Genomic DNA, 26,310 nt, shown 5'->3' on the forward strand with positions numbered 1-26,310 from the left:
AGTCTCTCTGATATTGGAATCTTCTTAAAACGGCCCTCCAACATAGCCGAAGGGAGAGCCTGGACACGAGCTAAAGTAAATGCTCTCCTATGGCTTCCTCCTTCCAACTGAAACAGATAGGATGCTGGGGCTACTTTGTACCTATTATTCTCTGTTGATATGAAGGCAGGACACCTCCCCACATCCTCCTGTCTTTCTATGTCCCAGATCCTTTGTTCAATTAGGCTTTTAGCCTGTTCGTATCCCATCTGAGACACGACCTGTGGGTCCAGTCCTATTCTAACCAGCTTCCTAAAGACTGCCTGAATCCATGATGATTTGAAATTATCCTTTAGAATCAGGGCGGAAAATCCCATTGGGTTGGTGATCATTTTAAGCCACATTAAGATAGATGCCAGGCTCACTCTGGCCTCCACTCTCACCATCCCCGTCTCCATGCGGATGTTAGCATTTGACACAGAACTAGGGACTTGGAGGGCTGTTCTTAGAAATTTAGATTGTACCCGTTCTAGATGTGCAAATTGTGATGAAGGGGCACCCAGCCATGACCCATACAGGAGCTGTGTCAGGGATTTCGCCCTAAATAGTTTGAGGGCTGGGGGGACGTAATGGCCACCTTTTACCCGCAAAAACTTTACTATATTATTAGCAGACCTCTGGCCTTGGGCTGCCACCCCTTTCAAATGCTCAGCCCTCGAACCCAAAGCCTGCATCCTGACCCAAACACTATTATAGCTATGAAAGCTTTACTAGTCCAATATACAACGCACGTAACGAAGAACTCCGTCAATGCGAATTGCATCAATAATAAACCTTCTGATCCAAAAAGTAAAAGAACTCCAAAATAAGCCTTCAAGCGGCCGGAACATTCATGCGACCACATAAACAATAATCAGTGAAATTCAAAATCACTGTAATCCTCTGCAGCAGCAATTTTTTCACACAAACGTTGCAAAAAGCAATTGGAAAAACTTGTCGAATTCTTGTGCCAAGCTGGCTGCACTCTGGCCCCGCTGGCTGCACTCTGGCCCCGAGGGACTTCAACGCCATAGAGTCCAATTGCCAAAGCGACTATTTTCTCCGGGCGAACTGATCTCTGTTGGCTGGAGATCTTTGTAATAGCAGATCTCCAGCTACTACCTGGAGGTTGGCAACCCTACTCTTTTATATTATCTCTGTCCATATGAGAATGAGAGTCTTAAAGGAGAAACGTCCCTTTTGAGGTCGGCAGCAGCCGCATATATTTCTCTGAAACGCGAACATAATGATTTGTAATGCTAATCGTACTTTTATGCAGCAGTCGGTGATTTCTGGTCTGCAGTACTAAGTGTGAGGAGCAAAGGAGACCCATTACCGAGTGGGTGTCATGGAGCCTTGTTGGTTTTGGCACCACATCTCAGGAGGCTTATCTGATGCCTTCACTAGTGGTGCTTTGATACGGTGTTTATTCTGCCATGATTTTGAATCAGCTGACCCCCTCCTCAAGTTGTTCTTTTAAAGTTATTCTGCTAGGATTTGTTCGTGGCTGGGTTTCTAGGGTTGCCAACTGCCAGAGGAAAAAAGGTCCTATCTCTTCAATAGAGGACTAATGGGATGTTACTTACCCAGTGATGTTATTTACCTCCTTACTATGAAAAAGTTCAGCTGCTGATTTCTACACATTTAGCCTCTGTTAAATGGGCAGAACATTTTTTTCCAGGCCTATTGACAGTGGGTTACCCCTAAATCGGTTTAGGTTAATTGGTTCAGGTTTAATTTAGTTTTATTACTATTTGATTTTATTATGGTGCGTTTCCCCCCCAATTGTTAGCCACTTCAAACAACAATTTGTGGGAAAGCAGGATATAATAAATAGATGTGTATACACATCTGTGTATGTAATTGAGTCCCACTGTCCTGAAGTGTATATATTCTTGTTCTTGTATGGGAAACAGTTCCAATTGTCTTTTGATATATTTATAATATACAAAATATAGAGGTGGAATTGTAGCAATATCAAAACTAATAGAAGATCTCTTTGTAGCTCACTCAGCATTGGTGAATGTCCCACAAATCAGCTCTCAAATTTCCTGTCTCTCCTTTTTGTGGTTTTGATCCCAAGTTTTATGAGGGACCCATGGAGTGCCAGTGTCAGTGAACTGCTACGTAGATTTTGGTCTTGGAGGCATCTCTCTTTTATAGGGTTGCCAGGTCCCCCTTTGCCACCGGAGGGAGGTTTTTGGGGCAGAGCCTGAGAAGGGCAAGGTTTGGGGAGGGACTTCAATGCCATAGAGTCCAATTGCCAAAGCGACTATTTTCTCCGGGCGAACTGATCTCTGTTGGCTGGAGATCTTTGTAATAGCAGATCTCCAGCTACTACCTGGAGGTTGGCAACCCTACTCTTTTATATTATCTCTGTCCATATGAGAATGAGAGGATGAAACCATCTGTGAATGGAATTATCCCTAGATTTCAAATAAATGAATATGCATACAAAGGCTTTTTTTTTTTAACTTTCAAGTCAGTGTGCTTAGGTTCTCTCCTTAAATAATAGTTTGAAATCTGATCTCTCTTTTCTTTTTTTCCCAGTTACCACTTCTCCAGCTGCTCTGGCCCTAGCATTGCACTTCACACAATATCATTCAAAGGATAAAGCCAGTCAGTAGAGACTAATGCACGGCATAAAAACAGCTGGGCTTTTTCAGAAGTCCAATATTTTATGGGCTACTCTGCCAGTAATCCAGAAGGAAATATGGAAGGGAAATATGGAAGGCCGGCACCATTTCTGCTACTTACACACCAAATCCTGCTTTGACTGTTCTGACTATTTTCATGAAGGCTCGGTGTATTTTTTCTTCTTCTCCTGCTCCACTGAACTTGGGCAGATTGGCTGATGGACAAATCAGGGACTGAAATGGGACCAGCACTGTGAGAAAGCAATCCCTTTGATACCTGCTAAGCGGACTCTGAACAGAGTATACAGCCTTCCTTTGTGCATATAGTTATCTGCATGGAGTAAATATAAACCTGCTAATTCCAGAATATTCTCTCACGGTGGAAAAAATGCAGCAGCACACTCAGTAGAAGAATGCACGGTTATTTCTCTGGAATATGAGACATTAACTTCATCGCTCTTGGTTTCCAAACGGGCTCATGAAAACACGGTGTGAAAAATGATGCTGTGGGTCGTACTAACCTTTTGGTTCAATTTCCTCCCTATAGGATTTATACAGATGAGTTTACCAGAGTCAGTTTTTTTATACAGTTAGAGAATACATGGGTAACCCCAGTTCACGTGTCGCAGAAACTCCAGATGGCTCAACTCTTTGAAGAACTATAGTCAACAAAGCCATTAAAGGCCATTTTTATAACTGCTGCTATCATGTTACTGGAAATATAGACCTATAAACCTGAGGAACAGTAATAAGATTGAAAGTATTAAAGGACTGATCTTTTCAAATTTCCTGAATATCTGAGCGTCAATGATTTCCTGGCTTTTCTATTTTAAAAAAAAACATTTTTAAAAAAACAAAACAAAGCATTCCTGGTAAATCTAGCGATTTTTGTGAACTCACTGCATTCAGAATTAATTGGACTGCTTCCCATTAGATCTTCTGCAACTCTGTTGCATGGATGGATGCATAGTTAATGGATGGATATTGCATGAAAATAATGTGATTTTAATATGTTCTTAAGAAGGAAACTTGGCGATGCTTTTGAAGAATTCAGAATTAACTTTTTTTTCTATTTGACTCCAAAGTCTGCTTTGACATAGAACCTACACTTCTTAAGCTGCCATTTTATCATTCTGAAATATATACGGGTATTACTGCAGAAATGTTGGTGGTTATGTCCAGAATCAGCATTACTATTCAGATTATTTTTACATACACTCATTTGATATTGAAGATTTAGGATGATCAATATGTTGTCCTATCCTGTTTTTATCATGCATGAGATGACTGGTAGTATATTTCTACAGTTGACTAGTTCTTTTTTATGAAGAGCTGTCAATAAGATTTATGAAGTCTTTTAAAATAAAATAATATGATACTACTAGAAAATTACATTATAAATATTTCTTGCTGGTTATATAGTCAGTATGTAAACATAATCTCTTGTAGAGCTGGACATTTTAGAGGATAGTATATCTAAATACTGTTTTTAAATGGTGTGGTATTTAACTATCTGTGTATAGTCGGCATATAAAAACCAACTCTTCTTCATGCAGGGCTCAACCAGCACATGTAACAATAGTGAGATGGAGTGGTGAACATCCACTCATCCCTATTCACAGCTGTATGGCTATTTAAATGTATATTTTGTTTATGTATATATTACTATGCTTATGCAATCATACATGTATTTATGCTTTTTAAACTTTGCTTGTTATTTAGTGGCAATGTATGATAGGCTATGAACAAAGCACTTATTTTGGATAGCTGATGTAAATTGTCCCCCAGAAGCTTACTAACACTGTTGCTGAATCTGGGGGGACAGTTACCTTTTCAGATTGTTTTTTAAACTTCCCTTACCTCAAAAGGAGTCATATTTAAAATGATTGTTATTGTTTGAGTCACAACAATATAAGTAATTTATTTTAGATGGTTTCTTTAAAAGGGGTTAGTAAAATCATGGGGCAAGAGAGTGTCTTTTCATTGTTTGGATGTCTTCTTCCTTCTGTAGATATATTCTCAGGGCATGATGCTGATATGGGGGCAACCACGGAGTCATATGTGGTATATGATGAAGGTAATGATAGTGGACATTCCTTTTAAAAAAAGTACGATGGATCACATTCCTTTCTTGTTCTCTTCCAGAAAAGTATTCCCAAGAATGCCCTAAGATCTGACAGATTGCCCCCAGCAAACTAAAACTAAAAATGCAGCCAGTAACCCATAAGCTCCTTTGCTTTTAAAAACTGTATGTGATCTAGATTTCTTTCTTTCTATATGACTGACTGATCTGGGTTTAAACCTGCAACTGGAGTCTTCTCATAGTTTGGCCATAAGTCAGTATTAGAGGGGTGTGCATTCAGCAAAGCTGAACCAAAAAAAGAGAGGTCCGTTTAAACAGGAGCCAGCAAAATCCCAAACCCAAAAAAGGTGAGAAAAAGCTGGCTTTTGTGGGGATTATTTTGGGATCGCTGGCTACAACCCCTTTTAAAAAGAAGAAAAACTGCTTCAGCATATTCGCGCTGAGGTCTTTAAAGTTTAACTCCCCTCCTTTGGGGAATCTGTTTGGGGCTTAGGGGGCTCTTTTTACGGTACAGAAACTAAATTTGCAGCATAGCTGCTGGTGACTGTCCTTACAAGAACCCCCAGAGTTTGGAAAATATTGGATCGGGGGTCCAATTTTATGGGCTCCCATTTGTCCTCTATTTGGGGTCGCATAAAATTGGACCCCCGACCCAATCTTTACCAAACTTGGGGTTTTTGTGAGGAGAGTCACCAGCAGCTACCCTGCAAATTAGGTGCCTCTGTCTTAAAAAACCATCTCCCCCAGAGCCCTGGAAAGATTCCCCGTAGGCTATAATGGAGCTGAATGTTTTTGATTCCCCCCCAACCCCAACCCCCCACTGTGCTGGTATGGGTATCCAAAAAATTTGGAAATCCCAAAAATTTTGGGGTCCAATATACCCGAATCTGAATTTCCCCCAATTTTCTTTTGCACACCCCTAGTCAATAATTTTTTTACCATATGTTGTGTCCTGCCCAGCCTCCAAAGAGCGCACAGTGGCGTCTATAGAGGTGATCTCATTTTATTCTTATGACTGTGTCTGATTGGCTAGGCTGATGGTGGCTTGCAGGAGCCACCCAGTAAATTTCACGGCTGAACAAAGTTTTGGACTCTGGAATCCTTCATCTAAGGCCAACACTTCGTCCATTAAACCATGCTAGTTCCAGATTGCCCTACTAGAAGCAGCACTTTCATGTTGAATTCTAGCCACTATTCTTTGCTCACACCACCTTAAATCTGCCATGTAGTATGAAAGACAGCTCCTCATCTACCCAATAATTATCTATGACACGTGTGTGTGTATGTGTTAAGTGCCGTCAAATCGCTTCCGACTCATGGCGACCCTATGAATCAATGCCCTCCAAAATGTCCTATTTTTGACAGCCTTGCTCAGATCTTGCAAACTGAGGGCTGTGGCTTCCTTTATTGAGTCTATCCATCTCTTGTTGGGTCTTCCTCTTTTCCTGCTGCCCTCAACTTTTCCTAGCATGATTGTCTTTTCCAGTGACTCTTGTCTTCTCATAATGTGACCAAAATACGATAACCTCAGTTTAGTCATTTTAGCTTCTAGGGTCAGTTCAGGCTTGATTTGATCTATAACCCACTGATTTGCTTTTTTTTTTTTTTTTTTGGCCGTCCACGGTATCCGTAACACTCTTCTCCAACACCACATTTCAAAGGAATCTACTTTCTTCATATCAGCTTTCTTCATAGTCCAGCTTTCACACCCATACATAGTAATAGGGAATACAATGACATTAATTAGCTTACCGTAATCTTGGTGGCCAGTGACACATCCTTACACTTCAGAATCTTTTCTAGCTCTTTTCATGGCTGCCCTTCCCTATCTCAATCTCCTTCTGATTTCTTGGCTGCAGTCTCCCTTTTGGTTGATGATGGAGCCAAGGCACATATCCTTTCGATAATTTGCATGCGTTAGAGGAGTCAAAATTGGTCTCATCTGAAATTCAGTTTAAGAAACAAAATGGACACACATCACATTAGCAAAGGATGTGTTATGATGCTGACCAGTATAATTCCCAGTCACTTCTAGGGAACAGAGTACTAATATGGTTGGGAAAACTATGGCTAACAGCTTTCCTAATCCTTGAGTGTATTCTTACACTAGAATAAGCCAGGGCATTTTAAACGTTTCACTCTTCAACCTACACTACATTAATAAGAATTTATGCTTTTCATCTTTTTTGCCTAGATTATGAGTTTTTTGAGACCACGGTGCCCCCATCCACCACTACCGTCACCACCACAGAAGCACTGCCTGAAATTGGCTTTCCAGAGTTCAGCAATGTTGGTTCTGATCCTCTGTCGGAATTTGATGCTGCTGGGAAAAAACGCTTTAGTGGTAAGTTTGAAACTTGCTGCTTCTAAGTAGTAAAGCATATTCTCGTCTGGGTTATAGACATACCATTCCATATCAGAGACAAGGCTAGTTCGCATGGTCATCTGTGATTGCCTGTTTCTTCATGTGAAGTATACCTAAGGACAACAAGGAACTATGTGAAACTATTAGGGGATGGTGAAAGGGCTCTGCAGATTTTAACGTAGGAGCGGCCTCCTCATTGCCTGTCTGACTCCTAAAGCTCTAGGTCACTGGTTCCCAACCAGGGGTCCGTGGACCCCCAGGGGTCCGCAAGAACTAAATTAAGGTCCGGGAAACAAAGTTATAAACCCATAATAAATTAATATTTTCAATTAAAAGTTCACTATTATAAAAATATATATTCAAATGTTATTCTAAGTTTAATGTTTAACTAACAGTTATGATTAAAGTTTATTTTCAAATTCTTAGAATTTTTATTTTGAACCTTGGGGTCCCTGCACCGAACAAAAAAGTCCTAGTGGTCCCTGGTCAAAAAAAGGTTGGGAACCACTGCTCTAGGTGAATGATTTGCCCTCCTTTATAGCCCAATGCCATTGTGTTTCCCTTCCCCCCTCCTTTAAACAGATTCTCAGTTGTCCTTGGCATTCTGTGACTAAAAAGCATGCTCTGCCTTCACTGGTACATTTTGTTTCTTCTTTGTGACACAATATGTTTCTGCATGCTTAAAGCATCTCCTGTATATTAGGAAACTTCTCTCTTGTCTCTGTGTTGCCTTATTTATCTGCCTTGATAGTAAACTTGATGGTTGAGTGCCTTTTTGCAGAAACAAGTGGTGGACCCGAAAGTAATCGTGGGGGGCATCTAATTTCCGCTCCCCCGCTATTTCCAGTTTTCCTTCCCTTGAAAGCCCCCATAGCCGCTCCCCTTTTCCTTCTTCCTTTTCTCCTTCCCAGCCACCAGCCAACTGACCTTTATATGTCCCCCACCTTTTGCAGCCCTTTTCAAGTGATCTTGTACAGCTACTGAAAGTGAAGCTCCTGTCAACATGGACAAAGATTTTCACAAAACAATCCTCTTTTCAGCTACATTCAAGAACAGGAAGACATTTCATACTGTGATGGCTTAGTGACACACTTCAATGTGTATTTTCCCCTGTCTTCCACTAGGGTTGCCAACTTTGACTTTGACAATTCATGGAGATTTGGGTGAGGTGCCTGGGGAGGGCAGAGCTGAGCTCAGCAAACAGCGGGTGCAATAAAGTTTGCCCTTTAAATCTACCATTTCCTCTAGGGGAACGATCTGTATAGTAATTAGGAACTGTAATTCTGGGAGAACTCCAGACCCCATCTGGAGGTTGGTAACCCTATCTCCCACCAGGGTTGGTCATGTGGAGTTTGCTGTGGCCAACTAGGGACTGCACTTAATTACCAGCTAGCCAGTTTTCTATGGGCATGGCCATTTCCCCCCTTCTGACCAGTGGCCCCATGAAGTGTTTTTCCCACATGATGCAGGACAGGAGAGAGGGTCTGGTTTTAAACTGTTAAGGCAATAAGATCTGCTACACTGCTCCTTTAAGAGGTTTGCAGCCCTGGGCTTGAAACCAGTTTTTACTTTCATTTTCATCCCAAGATTTTCTGTGAATAAAACATAGTTTTTCTAAATACTTTCGCTGTCTTTGGCTGCCTTTTCTGCGTAACTTGCCCTTCTTATATCTCCTCATCAGGGAGGGGGCAGGGGAGAGAGACCTGTGAACATTACATGAATTAATATTTTCTGGTAATTTTAACAGTTTCATTTTTAAAAGATCAGTAATTAGGGTTGCCAACCTTCAGGTGGTGGCAGGAGAGCTCCTACTATTACAACTGATCTCCAGCCGATAGAGAAAATGGCTGCTTTTCCCATTGGACTCTATGGCATTTGATTCCCTCCCCTCTCCAAACCCTGCCCTCCTCAGGCTCCACCCCCAAAATCTCCAGGTATTTCCCAACCCGGAGTTGGGAACCCTATCAGTAATGTGCAGACGACGGGAAGCAATGGCAAACCACCCTGTAAACATAGTCTACCTAGTAAACATCGGAGTGTGACATCTCCCCATGGATCAGTAATGACCCAGTGCTTGCACAGGGGAATACCTTTACCTTTAGGTGCAGAAAAGAGCAACCAAAATGATTAGGGGACTAGAGCAACTGTCCTATGGGGAGCGGTTAAGACGCTTAGGGCTGTTTAGCTTGGAAAGAAGGTGGCTAAGGGGAGATATGATAGAGGTCTATAAAATTATGCATGGTTCAGAGAGAGTGGACAGGGAGAAGCTTTTCTCCCTCTCCCATAATACTAGAACGTGTCATCTGTTGAAGCTGGAGGGTGAGAGATTCAAAACAGATAAAAGGAAGTATTTTTTCACACAACACATAGTTAAATTGTGGAACTCCCTGCCCCAGGATGTGGTGATGGCTGCCAACTTGGAAGGCTTTAAGAGGGGAGTGGACATATTCATGGAGCAAAGGGGTATTCATGGCTATTAGTTAAAATGGATACTAGTCATGCTGCATACCCATTCTCTCCAGTATCAGAAGAGCAGGCCTATTATATTAGGTTATGTGGAACACAGGCAGGATGGTGCTGCTGCAGTCGTCTTGTTTGGGGGCTTCCTAGAGGCACCTGGTTGGCCCCTGTGTGAACAGACTGCTGGACTTGATGGGCCTTGGTCTGATCCAGCAGGGCCTTTCTTATGTTCCCTTTTTAATGTGTTTTTATGCTTGACAAGATTTTGACTAGATGTTCTGTTCACGCTCTTATTCTCATTTCACTGACTGTTGTTCAGTCATTTGAGGCTACAAAGTGTTGTCATGGCCTGCAATTAAATAGATGACGTATGATGGAAAATAACTTTCTGGAGGGCATCAGATCCAACAAGATAAACTAAACATATTTTTTTATAAACACTTGAAGGCCTTCTGAGAGGAAAGGAAAAATTATCCTCCTTGTGAATACTAGCTGAATAAATGTTTCCAGAGACTAGCAATAAAACATTTTTCAATTGTAAGATGACCTTTGAGATAACAAATTTGCCTGTTAATTCATGAGCTAAGTTTGAATGAACTTCTTGTTATACTGTGGATATATGTTTACAAGAGCTGAACAGTCAACATTTTCTGGGTACCTATCATTCTTTTGAGGGTACCAAAGTAGCCCCCCTCAACACCTCATTTTTGCCTTCTTTTTCAATGCTGTTCATAGCTGCTTGCAGCTGCTTTTCTCTGGTCTGCTAGTGCTGCTTTATGGGCATTTCCCCCTTAGATTTGTCCTTCCTTGAGAACGTCCAGCCGATCCAGGTTCTTGTAGTGAGTGTGGTGATATTATTGAGGTGATATTACATAGTCAAGCTAGGGTGAGGTCAGTGCTTCTTGTAGTTATTATATGAGTGATCCTGACCAACCAGGAGCACACTGCCTGTCTTGTAAAGTAGCCAAAAAAATTCGGTTTCAATTTGTGTGGTTTGAAATAGCTTCCATGCATCCTGTAGGGATCTGACTCTCTTGAATGTCCCTTTTAGCTTCCTTCTAACTAGTTTTGTCATTTTTGTAAAGTTCCCTCTTTGGAAATAAAACATTACTGTTTTGGACTTTAGGAATAGCTTTCGACTGATGTGAATGCTGAATTTAATAGCATTGTGGCCACTGTTCCCAATTGCTCCAACAACATCTACATCTAGGTTTTGAGCCCTGCACAGAACCAAGTTCAGTAAGATCACTATGACTCTGGTTGGCTCTGTGACCAACATGTCCAGTTCATAATAATTTATGATGTCTAAGAACCTAATTCAACCACATTTACCTAGTCAATGTGAAGGTAGCTGAAGTCACCCAGTATCACAACATTATCTGCTTTGTCACCTTCCTTCTCCATCTCAAGATCAGCCTCAAGGGTTTGATCAGGCAGGCAACTGTGAACCCCCACTTTTAAGTAACATATAGGACCTAATATCTCCACCCATAATGATTATATTGGGGAGTTTATTCTCCTAATGTTTTCTAGCTTGATTAACCCTGTGCCCTCTTGGACATACAATGCAACACCTCCCCCAACATATCCCTCCCTGTCCTGCTGACCTGGAGAAGCTGAGTCGGGGAGAGGTGTGGATGAGATCTTCAGGGACCAACTAGAACATTTAAACTTTTGCGCTGACGGCTCCTCTGCTGTTGGGGAGATTGAGGGTCTTGAGGTTGGAGGGTGCCAGGCTGCGGAAGAGGGACATGATCCCTTAGATAAGACTCCTTTCTTGGATGATGGACAAATATCCTCTACTGATACAGTTATGGATTGACCAAAGTTTATGCAGACTGAAAGATCAAGGGGTTGGCATTTCTGTGATTGCTGTCTGACACATTACAGCCCAAAGATTGAGGCTGTGATTCCTAACCTGCCAAAATTAATTAAAAATAGTATTCCATATTTGCCTATCATACCTTTTTAAATCCACCCTGATATTTATGCCTTTCAGAAGTAAATAGCTGTCAGGACTAATTCTTATAGGATACTTTAATTTGTTCTTTTAGTGGGCTGCTGGTGAGGTCTACTGTCCCAGCCAGCCTCTGCTCCACCACATACCCCTCTTGCCTCCAAGCTGGAAAGCGTGGGAGGGAGAATGTCCCTGAAAGAGCGAAATTTGGGGGGGGGGATGAGTTGTTTATCCTCTGTATATGGCATCAGCACTGGTTTTATAAAGCTCAGGTATTACATCTGAGCTTTATAAAACAACCCTAGAAATGCACCAATTGCTTTATTGTTCTCTGTTCTATTGACATTGTCAGACTGTGGTTAAGTCGCAACGAATATTTGTCATACTGGTGGTTACTGCAACATGAAGCTTATGTGAATTATAATACCTCTCTAGCCACTTTCCAGATGGCATTGGTTGATAGATTTGAAAATTTTAACAAATGGTAGGGAAATATACAAGTTCTAAGTCCAGGAAATGAATGTTCGGTTTACTGCATTTAAAAACAAATGTATATTTATTGGCTTTGTAGTTTCAGTACTCTAGATTTTTGAAAGCTTTTTTTAATTAACCCATTCCTTTGTACAGACTTCTGAAATAAATTCTCTGTTTCTGTATCTTTTCCAGCTCCTTATGTTACTTATCTGGAAAAGGATCCAGCAGCTCCTTGTTCGTTGACAGAGGCTCTAGAACATTTCCAAGTAGAAAATCTGAATGAAATCATACCGGCTGGTCTAACTGACATGGACATGCGTCCTCAGAAAGCCCCTCACAACATCACTATAGTAGCTGTGGAAGGCTGCCATTCCTTTGTGATTATAGACTGGGCTAAACCTATGCATGGCGATTTGGTAACAGGTACAAACAATGCAAGCGTCTAGTCATGGCTAGTAGATTGATTTGTTGATGGTTGTATTATGCCATTTCTGTTGAAAAAATTCATTTCACCTGATGTAAAAATGTAAACTCTTATCAATAGAACATACTAATTTGCTATTTTCTTTTTTCTTCCTGTTTTTTGCCTTGTGCTTTGCGAGTATGGGTGTATCAGATATGGGGGGCAACTATATCTAGTTAAATATGGGGGACAACTAGTTAATTGTCTTTGATGGTCTACACTCGTTCAGTATGATCTTTCTGGAGAAGAAACAGAGTCATAAATAGCTTCCCTATTTCCTCTGATGAGCAGGAGGGAAGCTATTACATAGTAAAGGGTGAACCATGCCCTACCATTTTAGGATGTGGTTCACCCTTTACTATGTAATAGCTTCCCTCCTGTTCATCAGAGGAAATTGGAAAGCTATTTATGACTCCACTTCTTCTCCAGAAAGATCATACTGAGCGAGTGTAGACCATCAAAGACGATTAACTAGCCTTGAAAAGAAATAAAAGTTTGGGGTGATTGGTGCAGTTCTCAAGGGATGTTATATTGTTTTGCACTTTCTTGGAACAATTTCTTGGGCTAGTACTGTATGTGGTACTCATAGTGGTACAGTGAGATAATTTTAGAGTGTGGATTTCATGGTCTTATGCCTCCCCTTTAGATAGTAATGCATATTACTTCTCCAGAGGCAGATGGGCTGTTAGTATGTTCCACAAGCAAGCCAAGCAGCCCTGACCAACAGCAATGATGGGCAAACTCATCTAACCTACATCATAGGGCTGCTGTCTGGATATAGTGGAAAACCCTGAGCTCCCTGGAGGAAGAGAGGGATAAATATGTGATAACCTTATGGAGTTCCACAGGGCCTGTAAAACAGAACTGTTCACCAGGCCTATGGTTGAGGTCAGTTACGGTTTTACTATAAATGCTGGCCTCCCTACTTTACCTGCCGCTGCTGATTACTATTTCAGTGCAGCTATATATGTTCGAACTGCCTGCAGGGCCATACTATGGCTTTATCACAACTCTATGGGCCATTTAGAAATGCGATTTTAATCTGTTAGGGCTGTTTTAACATATTGTTTTAGGTGATTTTATAGTTTTATTGTATTTTTGGGGTTCATGTGAGCCACTATGAGCCCGGCGTGCTGGGGTAGAGCAGGTTATGAGACTGATAAATAAATAAAAATAATTACTTCAAATGCAAAGCATCCTACCATCTCCATAGATAAACACATGTGATATAACCTGATTTTGCACATAGTTACAGGGAAATTCAAGGCCACTGATCTGTACCTCCAAAGTACTATTACTTGGCCTTTTAAAATTTACTGCCATTTTAACAATACCATATGGCCCCTTCCTCATTTCATTTCTTTCCTTCTGGAAATGGGTTCATCCAACTTAGAATTGGTTTGTGAGGTTCAAGGAAAACTATCAGGTGCATTGACCTGAAGCCAAATAATGAGGAAATAATGTAATACAGACACAATACAGAATGTAAACAGAGCTCCAAGCAGATTAAACTATGTACTGAATGAGAAGCCTATTCATAAGTCATGAATGGCATGGACCGGTAGAATTCTCATCCGATGATTCTTGCATGCATTGATAACCTGAGTTAAGGCATTTCCTAACTTGAGACTTCCATGTTCTGCGCTCCAGTGCAACAAGCAGGAAATAAGTTATATGATTATTTCATATGATGGCACCTCTCTTCCCTCTCGAAAAACTCGGCCATCTCAGATTTGCCTCATTAGCAGCATTGACAAGCCTTTCAGCTTCTAGCTTTGGGTAGAGAAAATGAATGCATGAAGCAATGTGCTTTTGAACACAGTCAGGCACTTACTCTAGATACTAGATTCTAGGTACTTATGTGAGGCTGGTGCATTAAGCATCCGCTATGATATCTATTTCCTAAGTACAGTTATGCTGACAGGGTACACAAATGATTTTAGTCTGAGATTATTAGGAGTGCCCAGAAAATTTGAAAGAGAAACAGTCCAAGAAGAGCAGATAAGGCAGATAATGCTTTTAAAAGGGAAAATCTGCTAGACTTCTCTGATGCTTGCTAGCATTTTTACATTAACTGTGCTAATCTTTGGAACAATATTAAACCACAAGTACCTCAGACACTGTTCCTGTAGAAACCTTCCATCCTTTTACTTCCATGCCATTTACATTTGCTTAACTGTTAAACTGTTAGTTGTCAGGGATTTGAAGTCTCATATTGGGATACTTATGAACATGAAATTGGCTGGTTCAAAGCAATGGCCAGTCTAGGCCAGCATCTTGTTTCACATTATGGCCTCTGGAAGACTTATAAGCAGGGCAACAGAGCTTTTCCTGTTGTCTCTCTATTGTCAGGAAGGGGCTGCAGCTCCTGGTGGTGCAGCCTCTGCTTGACCTGCAAAAGGTCCCGGCCCAGGTTCAATCCTCTGCATGTCCAGTTAAACAAAGATCAGGTAGTAAATGATGTGAAAAACCTTTACCCAATACTGTGGAGTAGACAGTATGGATCATTGCTCTGATTCACTATAAGGCAGCTTCATATGTCCATGTGCCCCCCCCCCCACCAGCACTGGCATTCAGAAGGTACAGCTTCTGAATATGAAGGTTCCATTTAGGCACCATGGCTAGTAGCCATTGGTGTGCTTATCCTCCAAGAACTTGTCGAATTCCATGATTCCTCATGGCCAGGGGATAAGGGCCTAACGAAATAAGATCCTTAGAACTGTTTATACCCAGACCTCAGAGACTTCTGCAGGCACAGAAAAGTGATGGCAGATAGTTTGAAATCTGAGAACCTGGGTACTGAAGTTAGACGGAAGAGTATTAGGAGCTTAGATTTATAGCCTTCCTAGTCAACAGAGAAGTTTTATTTGCCTTTTCTACTTCAGGCTGTAAGGAGCCCCGTCGCGCAGAGTGGTAAGCTGCAGTACTGCAGTCCAAGCTCTGCTCATGACCTGAGTTCGATCCCAACAGAAGTTGGTTTCAGGTAGCCGGCTCAGGGTTGACTCAGCCTTCCATCCTTCCAAGGTCGGTAAAATGAGTACCCAGCTTGCTTGTGGGTAATGGGAAGATGACTAGGGAAGGCACTGGCAAACCATCCCGTAAACAAAGTCTGCCTAGTAAACGTTGGGATGTGACGTCACCCCATGGGTCAGGAATGACCCGGTGCTTGCACAGGGGACCCTTTACCTTTACTTTTTTACTTAAGGAAGTAGCTTGTAAGCTTCCCAGCATTGTCAATGTCCAGGTCTGCAAACTCCCTGATCCATCACAAGCATCAAATATAGTCTCTGCAGTTGACTTCAGAGAACCTGGGCTGGAGAAGATCTTCTCTCAGACTAAAGCCGGACAAAACCACCCATGGTGGCTTCCAGGTTGTCACCAATGTAGATTTGCCTAATAAATGGCACCTCTTACTTTGTGTGTGATAAGAATTCCTGTGCTGACCTTTGGAATAGGGTGCACTGTTGTCTCATCAGGTTGGGGAATGGACATTGCTGGTTCATTCACTTTCCTAGTTGAGGTTATGATGCTGCTTTGAACTGGTAAGCCTGATTGATTGACTGTTGTACTGTTTGTTTTTCTTTGCAGGATATTTAGTTTACAGTGCCTCTTATGATGACTTTCTCAGAAATAAATGGTCAACCAAGACTGCAGGAAATACCCATTTGCCCATTGAAAATCTGAAGCCAAACACAAGGTACCAGTTTTACTTTAATTATGTAGTTGATTTCAAAAAGCATGTTGTGAGTGGTCTAATGAATAGCCTGGGTTGCTCTGATAGGGACAAAAGTGTATTTAGCTCCCACAACCTCTTGAGTCTCCTCATCTGTCTACACTGCAAATAGCAGTAATTGTAGTTCCACACTATAACTTTGGTAGCTGAGTTTTCAGACTTCATACTGCCTGCCACCACTATTTTCTTCTACACAACTAGGCAAATAGTTCCATAGAATAGGTGCTGCAAGTAAACACCCCCCGATCCTTGCCATCATCTCCTATGCCCCAGATGGCAGCAGCACCCAGAGCAGGGTCTGCACTGGGTGAGGAGCCATGGCTGATAGAGCCTCTGCTTGGCACGCAGAAGGTGCCAGATTCAATCCTCTGGCATCTCCAGTTAAATGGACTAGGCAAGTAGGTGATGTGAAAGACCTCCGCCTGAGACCCTGGAGAGCCGCTGCTGGTCTGAGTAGACAATACTGACTTTGATGGACTAAGAGTCTAATTCAGTATACGGCAGCTTCATGTATTCATGTGACCCTTACTCCCCATATAAACTCTAATAAGGGAGTCAAGCAGGGTTGCATTTTGGCTCCCCACCTTTTTAACTTATATCTTGCTGACCTTGCCTCCTATTTGGGGAAGGTTGATGGTCATCCCCCCATTTTAAATGCCCAGGCCGTCCCCCTGCTTCTCTATGCTGATGATGCAGCACTTTTATCCCGCACGAGAGTCGGCTTGAACCGCCTTCTGTAGTCTTTTGCCAACTTCTGCGATGAAAACTCCTTGCTTATTAATTTTGATAAATCCAAAATCTTGATGTTCTCAAAGTCTCACAAGACGTGGTCTTGGGCACTGAAAGGAAATAACATTGAGCAGGTTAGGGTGTTCAAATACCTAGGTGTTCATTTCCAGAGCAACTTGAATTGGAATAACCAGGCCAACCTGGCAATCAATGCCATGAGACTTCGGTCTGGTGCTGTCACAACATTTTTCTACTCCAGGGGTGGTCAACACGTGCCAGCCGCTCTCAAAATCTATAAAGCGAAGCTGCTTCCCATCCTACTTTATGGAATCCCCATCTGGGGGGTTACCCTCAACCAGAAGCTAGAGTCAGCCCAGTCTTCCTTTTTATGAAGACTACTTGGAATTCCCAATTGTGTCCCGTACCCCACTCTTTGTTTAGAGACAGGCATAGACCTTTTGGAAACCAGGGTCTGGCTGCTTATTTTTAAATTCTGGTTGAGGCTCTACTATAGAGCCACCCCATCGTGTCTGATGTGGCATATGCTTTCCGACCGCTCAGTCTCCCTCTGGAGCAGGACCATCATGGATAAAATTAAATCCATAGGAATCTCCTTTGAGGCGTTACTTCCCTTAACCGAGGCGCAAGCCTTTAGAATCCTAAAATGAAGGATCACAGACATCGGGAAACAATCTCTTCTTGCTAGTGCCGTAAGCTCTTGCCCGCCTCTACTCTATGGTATCTCCATGACCCCGAGCTCTCTACCTGGTTACTTCCACACTCTGACCTCCCCCTCCCTCAGACACCTTTTTATGCAGGCCTGCTTAAATATCCTTCCCACGGCCTGGACCAGGGGCAGATATGCTAAGATCCCCCACGTGAAAAGGCTATGTTCTTGTGCTCATAGCCAAGCCGAAACAGTGGCCCATGTTTTGCTACACTGTGAGCATGGCTCACCCTTTCTCGAACAGATCATTGAACCCCTCTTGAAAGACAGCCCCGGCAGCACTGACAAGGAGCTAGTCAGATTTCTCTTAAGCGATAGTCATTCTCAGGTTATTGGAGGGGTTTCCAGATTCCTGGGACTTACTTTAAATTACTCTAATCCACGTCTATGATTTTAAGTAAGAGTTCCACTTTAGTTTTAAAACCTTCTTTTTACCTAAATATGTATATGTTTATGTTATGCCAATAAAGGTTTTGATATTGATATTGGTATTCATGTGACCGAAGCAGGCACATATAAGGGAAACCTGACTACTAGAGTTTGTAAGGATCGCAGAAGTCTTCAAAAGCTTGGCAGGGAGGGAGGAAGGTTTCCCTGTCACTGTAACCAGACACAACTGCCCAAAAATGGCCACAGACTTCTATGTAAGCTGGTCTTCTTGAGGTAAGCCTCTGTGGCTGTTAAAGAAAGCCTTTAGCTAAGTAAGGACTCAGTGGCACCTACCCGTGGTGCCTCGCAGACCCCACCAAGAAACCAAGCTGAATGTCCTACTGAGAGCAGCACTTGACCAATTCATCTGGGTGCTTCACACTCTACATCCCTGTTTCCGTATAAACTCTGTTACTGTTAGACAACTTTCTTGGACACTGAAAGTTAATTTCTGGTAGGCAGAACCCACAGGCCTTTTCCAGTTGTGGCACCCATCCTACAGAACTCCTTGCCTAGAGAGGTCAGTTAACTGAAAAGTTTTATATGACTGCTAAAGACATTTTATTTTGGAAAGCTTTGTTGGTATCATGTGGCTTTTAATAATTTTAACTGGTTTTCTTAGGGAGTAATTGTTTATTGATTAACATTGTTTTAATATATTTTATTGATGTTATTTTTATTAGTAGTAGCACCAAGAGGATTTATGCATTGGACTAATTTTTCAGGATATAAATTTTAATATACAATAAATTTACACAGAATGAGGGTAGGGGCTTTGTTGCAATGTTGTTACTATTGGGTTTTATATTTGGTTAATATAGCAGAGTTTGCCCAGTCATGGAAGCGAGATATTGAGTGCAATAAATTCAGTCTTCCCAAGAAGTAAATTGCAAAAAAGTAGAACTTACATTTATTCAGGTTTAGTTTGTTAACATTCTTGTTAAAGATAGAAAACCTCATCTAAAGAATACATGTCCCTATACAAGTAGCTAGCTAATCCAGCGTCATGTGAGTGCGAGTATGATTGTATGGTTTAAGCAGGAGAGACCTGTAGAAACTTCTGCCTCCTTTGCAGACCATGTGGAAAGAGAGAGAGACAAAATGGCTACTGAGAAAGAAGGAGGAGGAATTAGAGGGCAGCCCCCAAGTTCAGCCAAACAGGAACATCCCATTAAAGAGATAACAACAAACGTAGAGTAAATTAGCGTCCCCCAATGTCAAAGCATGCTGAGTTGCTCTCACTCCAACAGTTGCCACTCTGTTTACTGATGAGGGGATCAGCTTCTTCAGCCCTGTAGGCACAAGTGTACCCGGACATTAAATTCTGAGCGAGAAATCTTTCAGCACATCTGATCAAACTCCTTTTGACAGCCATGTGGGGGGCAAGGACTTTGTAACATACAAATCTGCCCTGAAGACAAATCATTCATAGTTTTGGGGTTGGCTGGTGATGTTGTAGAAGTCCTGAATTGCTGCATATCTGCTGTTGTTAAAAGGCTAAGCGTTAATAAATCCTGACAAGACAGAGGTAATGCTGACTGGGAAGGTGAAGATCTTGAAGGACATTGTACTTCCCACTTTTGATAGGGTTCAGCTGACTCTTGTTGACTTAGTTAAGAGCCTTGGGGTTATACTGGAGAGGCATGTGAATGCAGCCACAAAGGCTAGCCCTGAAGATAGCCCCCTACTTTGACATGGCTTACCTGTCCACCCGAGTCCATGCCATGGTAACATCGAGACTAGACTACTGTAATGCACTCTATGTAGATCTCCTCTCAAAGTCAACTCAGAGACTCCAGTTGATGCAGAATAATGGCTAGATTTGAGTCCAACAGCTAGATTTTAGAGTTGAACAAGATTTTAGGGGTATAAACTTCCAAGAGTGAAATGAGTTGAAAGCTTATACGTCAAAAGTCTTGTTGGTCTCTAAGGTGCTATCGAACTAGAATCTAACTAAAATTAGAAGATAATGCAAACAAACAAAAAACAGTTTAAGAAAGAACATCTGTGACTATGTGAAAACGTAAATAGGGTCACCAATTATTTCTGTTGTGCCTGGTCACCACGTGCTTACCTTGGTAGAAATCTCACAGCCTGTTCTTGCATCTTATGGTGTTTTGCAAGGTAGCCAGTTCCCATCTCACTGCACTCAGACTGGGTGGCCTTAGGCAAACCATTCTCTCTTAGTCCCCATCTAAAATGTTTGACAGCCAGTGCGGTGTAGTGGTTAGAACGCTGGACTATGAGCCAGGAGTTGTGGGGCTAATCCCCCATGATGTTTGCTTCATGACCTTTAGCCAGTTGCTGTCTTTCTGTGTCCGCTTAACCTAGCTCACAAGGTTGTGAGAATAAAATGAGTGAGGAGAGAATTGCATATGCTGCCCTGAGCTCCTTGGAGTGAGATTAAAAACCCATCCTTGGATTCTGCACAGGTGAAGTTGCAACCCCTTTGTTCCCTTCTGCCACTGGACACTTTTTAGTTCTGTTCCTTTTGACCTACTAGGCTCAGCCCTTAACTTAAACCTTACCACAAGGATGTAAGGGGGCCACTTTGAAGATTTTTTTCCTAGGGCCTTTTTTTTCTTCCCCATCTGCCCCGGTCAATTCTCTAGTTGGCAGGGAAATCGTTATATATATGCATTCCTGGCTACATGTGAGAGACTGTCTATAAATTGTTTTTGGCAGTATAATTGGCCTATATTGGAAAAAAAGCCAGAATCCTTAAATAAAAGCTTGTTAATTTAAAATATTACAAATCAGCACACTCTTAATTATATTTTAGCTTGTAATACACATCCCACAAATTATCATTGGGGGATCCTATTGCCTCTTACTGGATCAGATCTCAAGTCTCTATATTTCTGGTGGTATGAGATCACTTTTCTGTATTTCAGAAATAGTAATTAAATCCAAAACAGAGTGAAGTTTTAAACATCTTGATTCTGGAGTGAATCATAGTAGGGCACTGTTGCTTGGATTTATCAAGCTGTTACAGCAAATCCAGCACTTGCTTTACATAGTGTGTGGTGATCTATTTTGAAGGAAATTTATTCTTTTACCACTTGTTCATAACATACATTAAATACAGCATTTCCTGCTTTTTGTTCCAGGTCAGAAAGCCTTAGAAAGGGAGAAAGATTTGAGATGTTGTCTTCCACTGCCGTGGAAGTAGATTAAGACACAGCTCATAATATCTTAAAAGGCATGCTATCATTCCAAATTTCATTGACCAAGGACCAAGATGCCATATTCTCCACCCTGAGTCTACTGGTCATGATTTGTCCAGCTTCCACATGGTGGAACTATATGTTGGATAACAGCAGTGCAATGACAAAGGATCTGAAGGAGGAGTATTTGACCCCTCCCATACCTAATGACCCTTCCATACAAACTTGCCCTCCCCAACTTTTTTCCCCTTGAATGAGTTTACTCCTGGTTTGGGGGACTGTCTAGAGGGGGGAGACACCTGTAGAGTAGAATTGGTGGGCAGGAGAAGGGATAAAAATTCCTTCCTTCCAGCCAAGTTTTCCCTTCAGGTGTTTGAACTGGTGACCCTGGAATTGGGAGTTTGTTGCTTCACCTGGGCAGCAGCTGAGGCTGCAGGTTAATCCAGTTCTGGTGGCTATAAGCCACTCTCACTCTCAGAGAGGATCCACTCATGAGCACAGCTCACTGATTCTGTGAAACAGGAAGCAGGTCAAAAATGACAACAGTTCTCACTGTTTATCTTTGTATTTTGCTTGTTCCTGTTGTTTTCTTGACCCTGGCTTCCCTTATAATTCATAGTTGTCTCAGGTTCTGCACTTTCTGGCATCTAACTCTGGACATCCATGCAATTTCAGCTCCTTGCTTACAACTCAGTGTAAGCCTGTGCACCTAATTTTCTGGCTTTTAACTATTAGACCACACCTCAATGCTAGTTCCTGTTTCCCTGTCCTGGACTCTGCCTAAATACTACCTACAATCCTGGCAATGACATCTTGCAAGCACCCTCCTTTCCCTCAGAACGTGGAAGGAAAAATGTGATTTGAAACGGCATGTTTCCCTTATAAAGTTTAATTATGCTTTTGCTGAGAACTTACTTCCAAAGTACCTTCTGCCAGTGGATTACTGTTGCAATATCAGGATCCTCATAAAATCTTGAGTGAAGGCTTGAAGAGTTCCAGCATGTGCCATTTTTCTGAGTATTTTTAGTTAAGCATTAATTTCAAGGAGGAATGTTTTAAGAAGAGCTCTGCTTGATCAGACCAAGGGTCCATCTTGTCTGCAATTCTGACTCTTAACAATGGCTGGCCAGGTGCCTCCTGGAAGCTTTACAAGCAGGGAAGGATGGCAACTTTCCCCTAGCTCTCCTATCTTCATTCTTCATCATTATTACCATGATGTTTGGATAATGATTTCATGAAAATGTCTTGTTTATTTGGCTGGATTCTAAGGATTTGGTAAAATATTTTGGGTACATAATTTTGTTTAATCAGTCCAACTTTCTACCCTTAGGCTTAAGCATCCATGATGGTCATCTGTCTGTTTAACCTTCTCTTGTAAACTTCTAATGTTGGAGAAGTCTGAGTCATATTAAAAAAGGTAAAGGTCCCCCTGTGCAAGCACCGGGTCATTCCTGACCCATGGGGTGACGTCACATCCCAACGTTTACTAGGCAGACTTTGTTTACGGGGTGGTTTGCCAGTGCCTTCCCCAGTCATCTTCCCTTTACCCCCAGCAAGCTGGGTACTCATTTTACTGACCTCAGAAGGATGGAAGGCTGAGTCAACCTTGAGCTGGCTACCTGAAACCAACTTCCGTTGGGATCGAACTCAGGTCGTGAGCAGAGCTTGGACTGCAGTACTGCAGCTTAGCACTCTGTGCCATGGGGCTCTTACTAAGTCATATTAAGCAGTATTTTTCTCAGTGTTCCATTGAAAGAGCGTATAACTGTTAAACCATTAGTGGTGTGGACATGCCACAACATGTTCATCATAAATTCTTTATTTATTTAATTATTTTAATTGTCCTTCGGATATGTCGTTTTTAAATAATGGTCATTACTTCAGCTATTTATGCAAAATAAATGTAATATTTTATAATAAAATGCTCTGCTTACTATACAGTTTTGTTATTTCTTCTGCACTTTCATTCCTTCTTGTTTCCATTCTGACTCTTATTGCCAAGACCTCTATGCATAGATTAGATAAAAATGGTACAAAAGGAAGTTCTTAACAAGAACTTCCAACTATTCTAATTCTTGCTACAGTAAGTCTTGTACTGGCGTACTATAAAACATACATATCCATATCATATATTTCACTCCTTGATGAAAATTCCTTAACTCTTCATATAAAAGTCCTATTTGGTTCTGTCAAAAACCTTTGTGGCATCCACAAAATATAATATTATTGGTACTTCTGTGATGATTTCTCTTTTAAACATTTTATTATCCTTGAAGATTTTCTTAAAAAATCTCTTCCAGCTTGTGAACAAGATTCTTAAAATGCGGTATCCAGAAATGAACGTAATACCACAGACAAAGTTTTACTAGTGCAGCGTTCTGTAGTAACTATTATATACCAAAGACATTTGGGGGGGGGTATTTGGAATATAATAAATGTATTTGGTTTTTGTGTGGGATCACAGCAGCAAACTCTGTTCCAGAGGACCTGTGGCTCAGTGGTAATCTGCTTTGCATGTAGAAGGTCCCAGGTTCAATCCCTGGTATCTCCAGTTAAAGGATCAGGTAGTAGATGATGTAGAAAACTTCTGCCTGAGAACCCAGAGAGCTGCTCCCAGTCAGAGTAGACAATACTGACCTTGAGTCTGCTTCATGTATTCCGTATGCTCAAGAAGCCAATAGATTTAACCTTTGTTCAAGGAGTTATGAATAATGCCTACAACTGTGTATGTGTAGGATTGACTGATTGATTAGATTTATAGGTTGCCATTTCCTGGACAAAGCCAGGCTCAGAGCAGCTTCAAAAACACTTCAAAAGCAATTTAAAACAATTCACATTTTACATACAATTTTAACAGTAACCCCCCCCCCCCCCAGTATATATCCATACTAACACCAATAACATAGCAGCAAGAACAGTTCTTCAAAGCAGAGCGCTGTGGGTGATCAGTGCTGCTTGCCGGATCACACTCCTCCAGGAGCCGGGAACCGGCATGCAGCGTTCATCTGAACCCATGGGGATAGGATCAGCACTGCTTGCCGGCTCCTGAATCCTTCAGGAGGTGGGATCCGGCAAGCAGCGCTCATCTAAACCCACCAGCAGCACAGAACTGAACCTCCAGGGAGCTCAGCATTCATTTCTGAGCCTGTATTTTTGGGGTTCGGGTTTTATAAACCTGAAAAATTTTGATTTTCCGGGAAATTTCTGAATCCATTGTATTTGGCTTTTCCTTCCCCCCCCCCCCGAAATTTTCTGGATTTATTAAACTTGAACCTGAAAAATATCAGGAAAAAGTTGCATACCCCTATCTACCTGACACCCTGAGAGCCACTGCCAGTCTGAGTAGACCATAGTGACCTTGAGGGATGCATGGTCTGATTCAGTATAGGGTACCTTCATGTGTTCATGTTCATTTTATTCCTTTTCTTCATTTCTGGTGAAACAGTAACTTTGCTGGATTTAATTTCAGTTGTTCAACTTTTCCTCCAAAATAATCACAGAGCATCCCCCATTTTGGGAGGGGAGTCATATATTAATATAATTGTGCTCTCCACTCTTTCCGTTAATTTATTTTTGAAGACATTACAAGGCACTTAATCCTAATACGTTTGATTCATTTCGTTCATTATTATGGAGCTGATTATTTCCTCCACAAATATATCTCAGCGAAAAATGATTTCTTAGAAATGAACCGATTGCTAAGAAGTGGCTTTATGCGTATGTTTGTGAAATGCTCCTTCTAACAGGTAGCAGCTTGTCCGTCCTTTAACTTAATAGTGAAGTTTTGTGTTTCTTTATGCGTTTCATGAATTTCTGGTATGGGAAAACTGCAGTGTTGAGTAATTTAATTGTTCAAGTCATAACCAATTACAGTAGCAGATCAGAAACCAAATACATTAGCAACATACGAATGCCTAAAATTTAAATTAAATAGTGGACTGAATAGATTAAGAAGAAGACATTTGTGAAAATGTCTATAGGCTGTTAGGGTTATACATGGTATTATTTCTGCCTCGGTGTAAGGTGAAAGTGTGCATGCACTATCATGTTTGAAGACCATAACATATGGTTGTCATGTAGCCTTGTTCCGATGGTGAGATTTTCAGCATAGGCACCTGCAGCAGACATGGTAAAATGGACTTCATGGTATTGAATATACACATTTTTCTTTTACTCTTTTGTCAATATTGTGAAGCAAGGTGATCTGATATACCGTATAGTGCAATGATCTTACACTGCACATAGTGTTAAACTAGATATTAAGAGGAAGAGAAGGAAAGAGACATACAGCAGCCATGTTGTGTCTCTTGTAACATTAAGTTTTAACCACAAGCACTGAATTAAAAGCAGCAATGTAAAAAAGTGCCTGGATGGGTACTTATGGAGCAGCATGAGATGGCTGTTGGTTTGCCATTTCTGAAAAATGTTTATTGGCAGTTCAGGCTCCTGTTTTGAAGTGTAATTTTGAGTAATGAGACTTGGAAGTCATGAGACTTGGAAGTCAAGAGCCCAGGGCCGTGCTTCTGGCAGCCTTGGATACTTCTAGCGTGCAAGTCACTTGAGCTCTTAAAAAAAAATTAGACAAACCAAAGTGTTTTGTATAATTGCACCACTTAATTTTGTGTTGTCATGCATGAAAATTGGGCAGCTTTGAGCTGCCAAAAAGCTTTCTCATAGGTTCACCGTCTGGTCCTACAAGGCATTTTGCCCACCATATCCATTTAAAATATTGTGGAAATATTTATGGCCTGTCACAAGTCTATAGCCAGTCATTCCTACCACTCAAGGCTAAGTCACTGATTTTGATTGAATTCATGTCCCATTCCTTTTCTTTTAATTCCTCGAGAGCCTCCTCCCTCCTGAGGAACCATTGCCCATGAGTGATGGGTCCGTTCTGCATGTATGAACTGATTATCTGAACGTTCTCTCAGACAGCTCTCTGGGTTATTGAAATATATATGTGATAGCTTCACGCTTTTGTTGCTTGGCCATCCTCAACAACCATTCATCATAGCTAAGGACAGAGGACCCATTCTGCATTCTTCGTCAGTTTCTGAGGCTGCCTTTCT

General features: G+C 41.5%; 1 protein-coding gene across 1 annotated transcript in view; it reads left to right on the forward strand.

The window, feature by feature from the left end:
• FNDC1 (fibronectin type III domain containing 1) overlaps positions 1-26,310 on the forward strand; it is a 119,569-nt gene that overhangs the window by 73,499 nt on the left and 19,760 nt on the right. The window contains exons 10-13 of the mRNA XM_056853304.1: positions 4,666-4,731; positions 6,932-7,081; positions 12,186-12,416; positions 16,045-16,153. Of these exons, the coding sequence (XP_056709282.1) occupies positions 4,666-4,731; positions 6,932-7,081; positions 12,186-12,416; positions 16,045-16,153 (556 nt within the window). The remainder of the gene's footprint in view (positions 1-4,665; positions 4,732-6,931; positions 7,082-12,185; positions 12,417-16,044; positions 16,154-26,310) is intronic.

This window comes from Euleptes europaea, chromosome 7, assembly GCF_029931775.1.
Source record: "Euleptes europaea isolate rEulEur1 chromosome 7, rEulEur1.hap1, whole genome shotgun sequence".
In the NCBI taxonomy this organism is placed as follows: Eukaryota; Metazoa; Chordata; class Lepidosauria; order Squamata; family Sphaerodactylidae; genus Euleptes; species Euleptes europaea.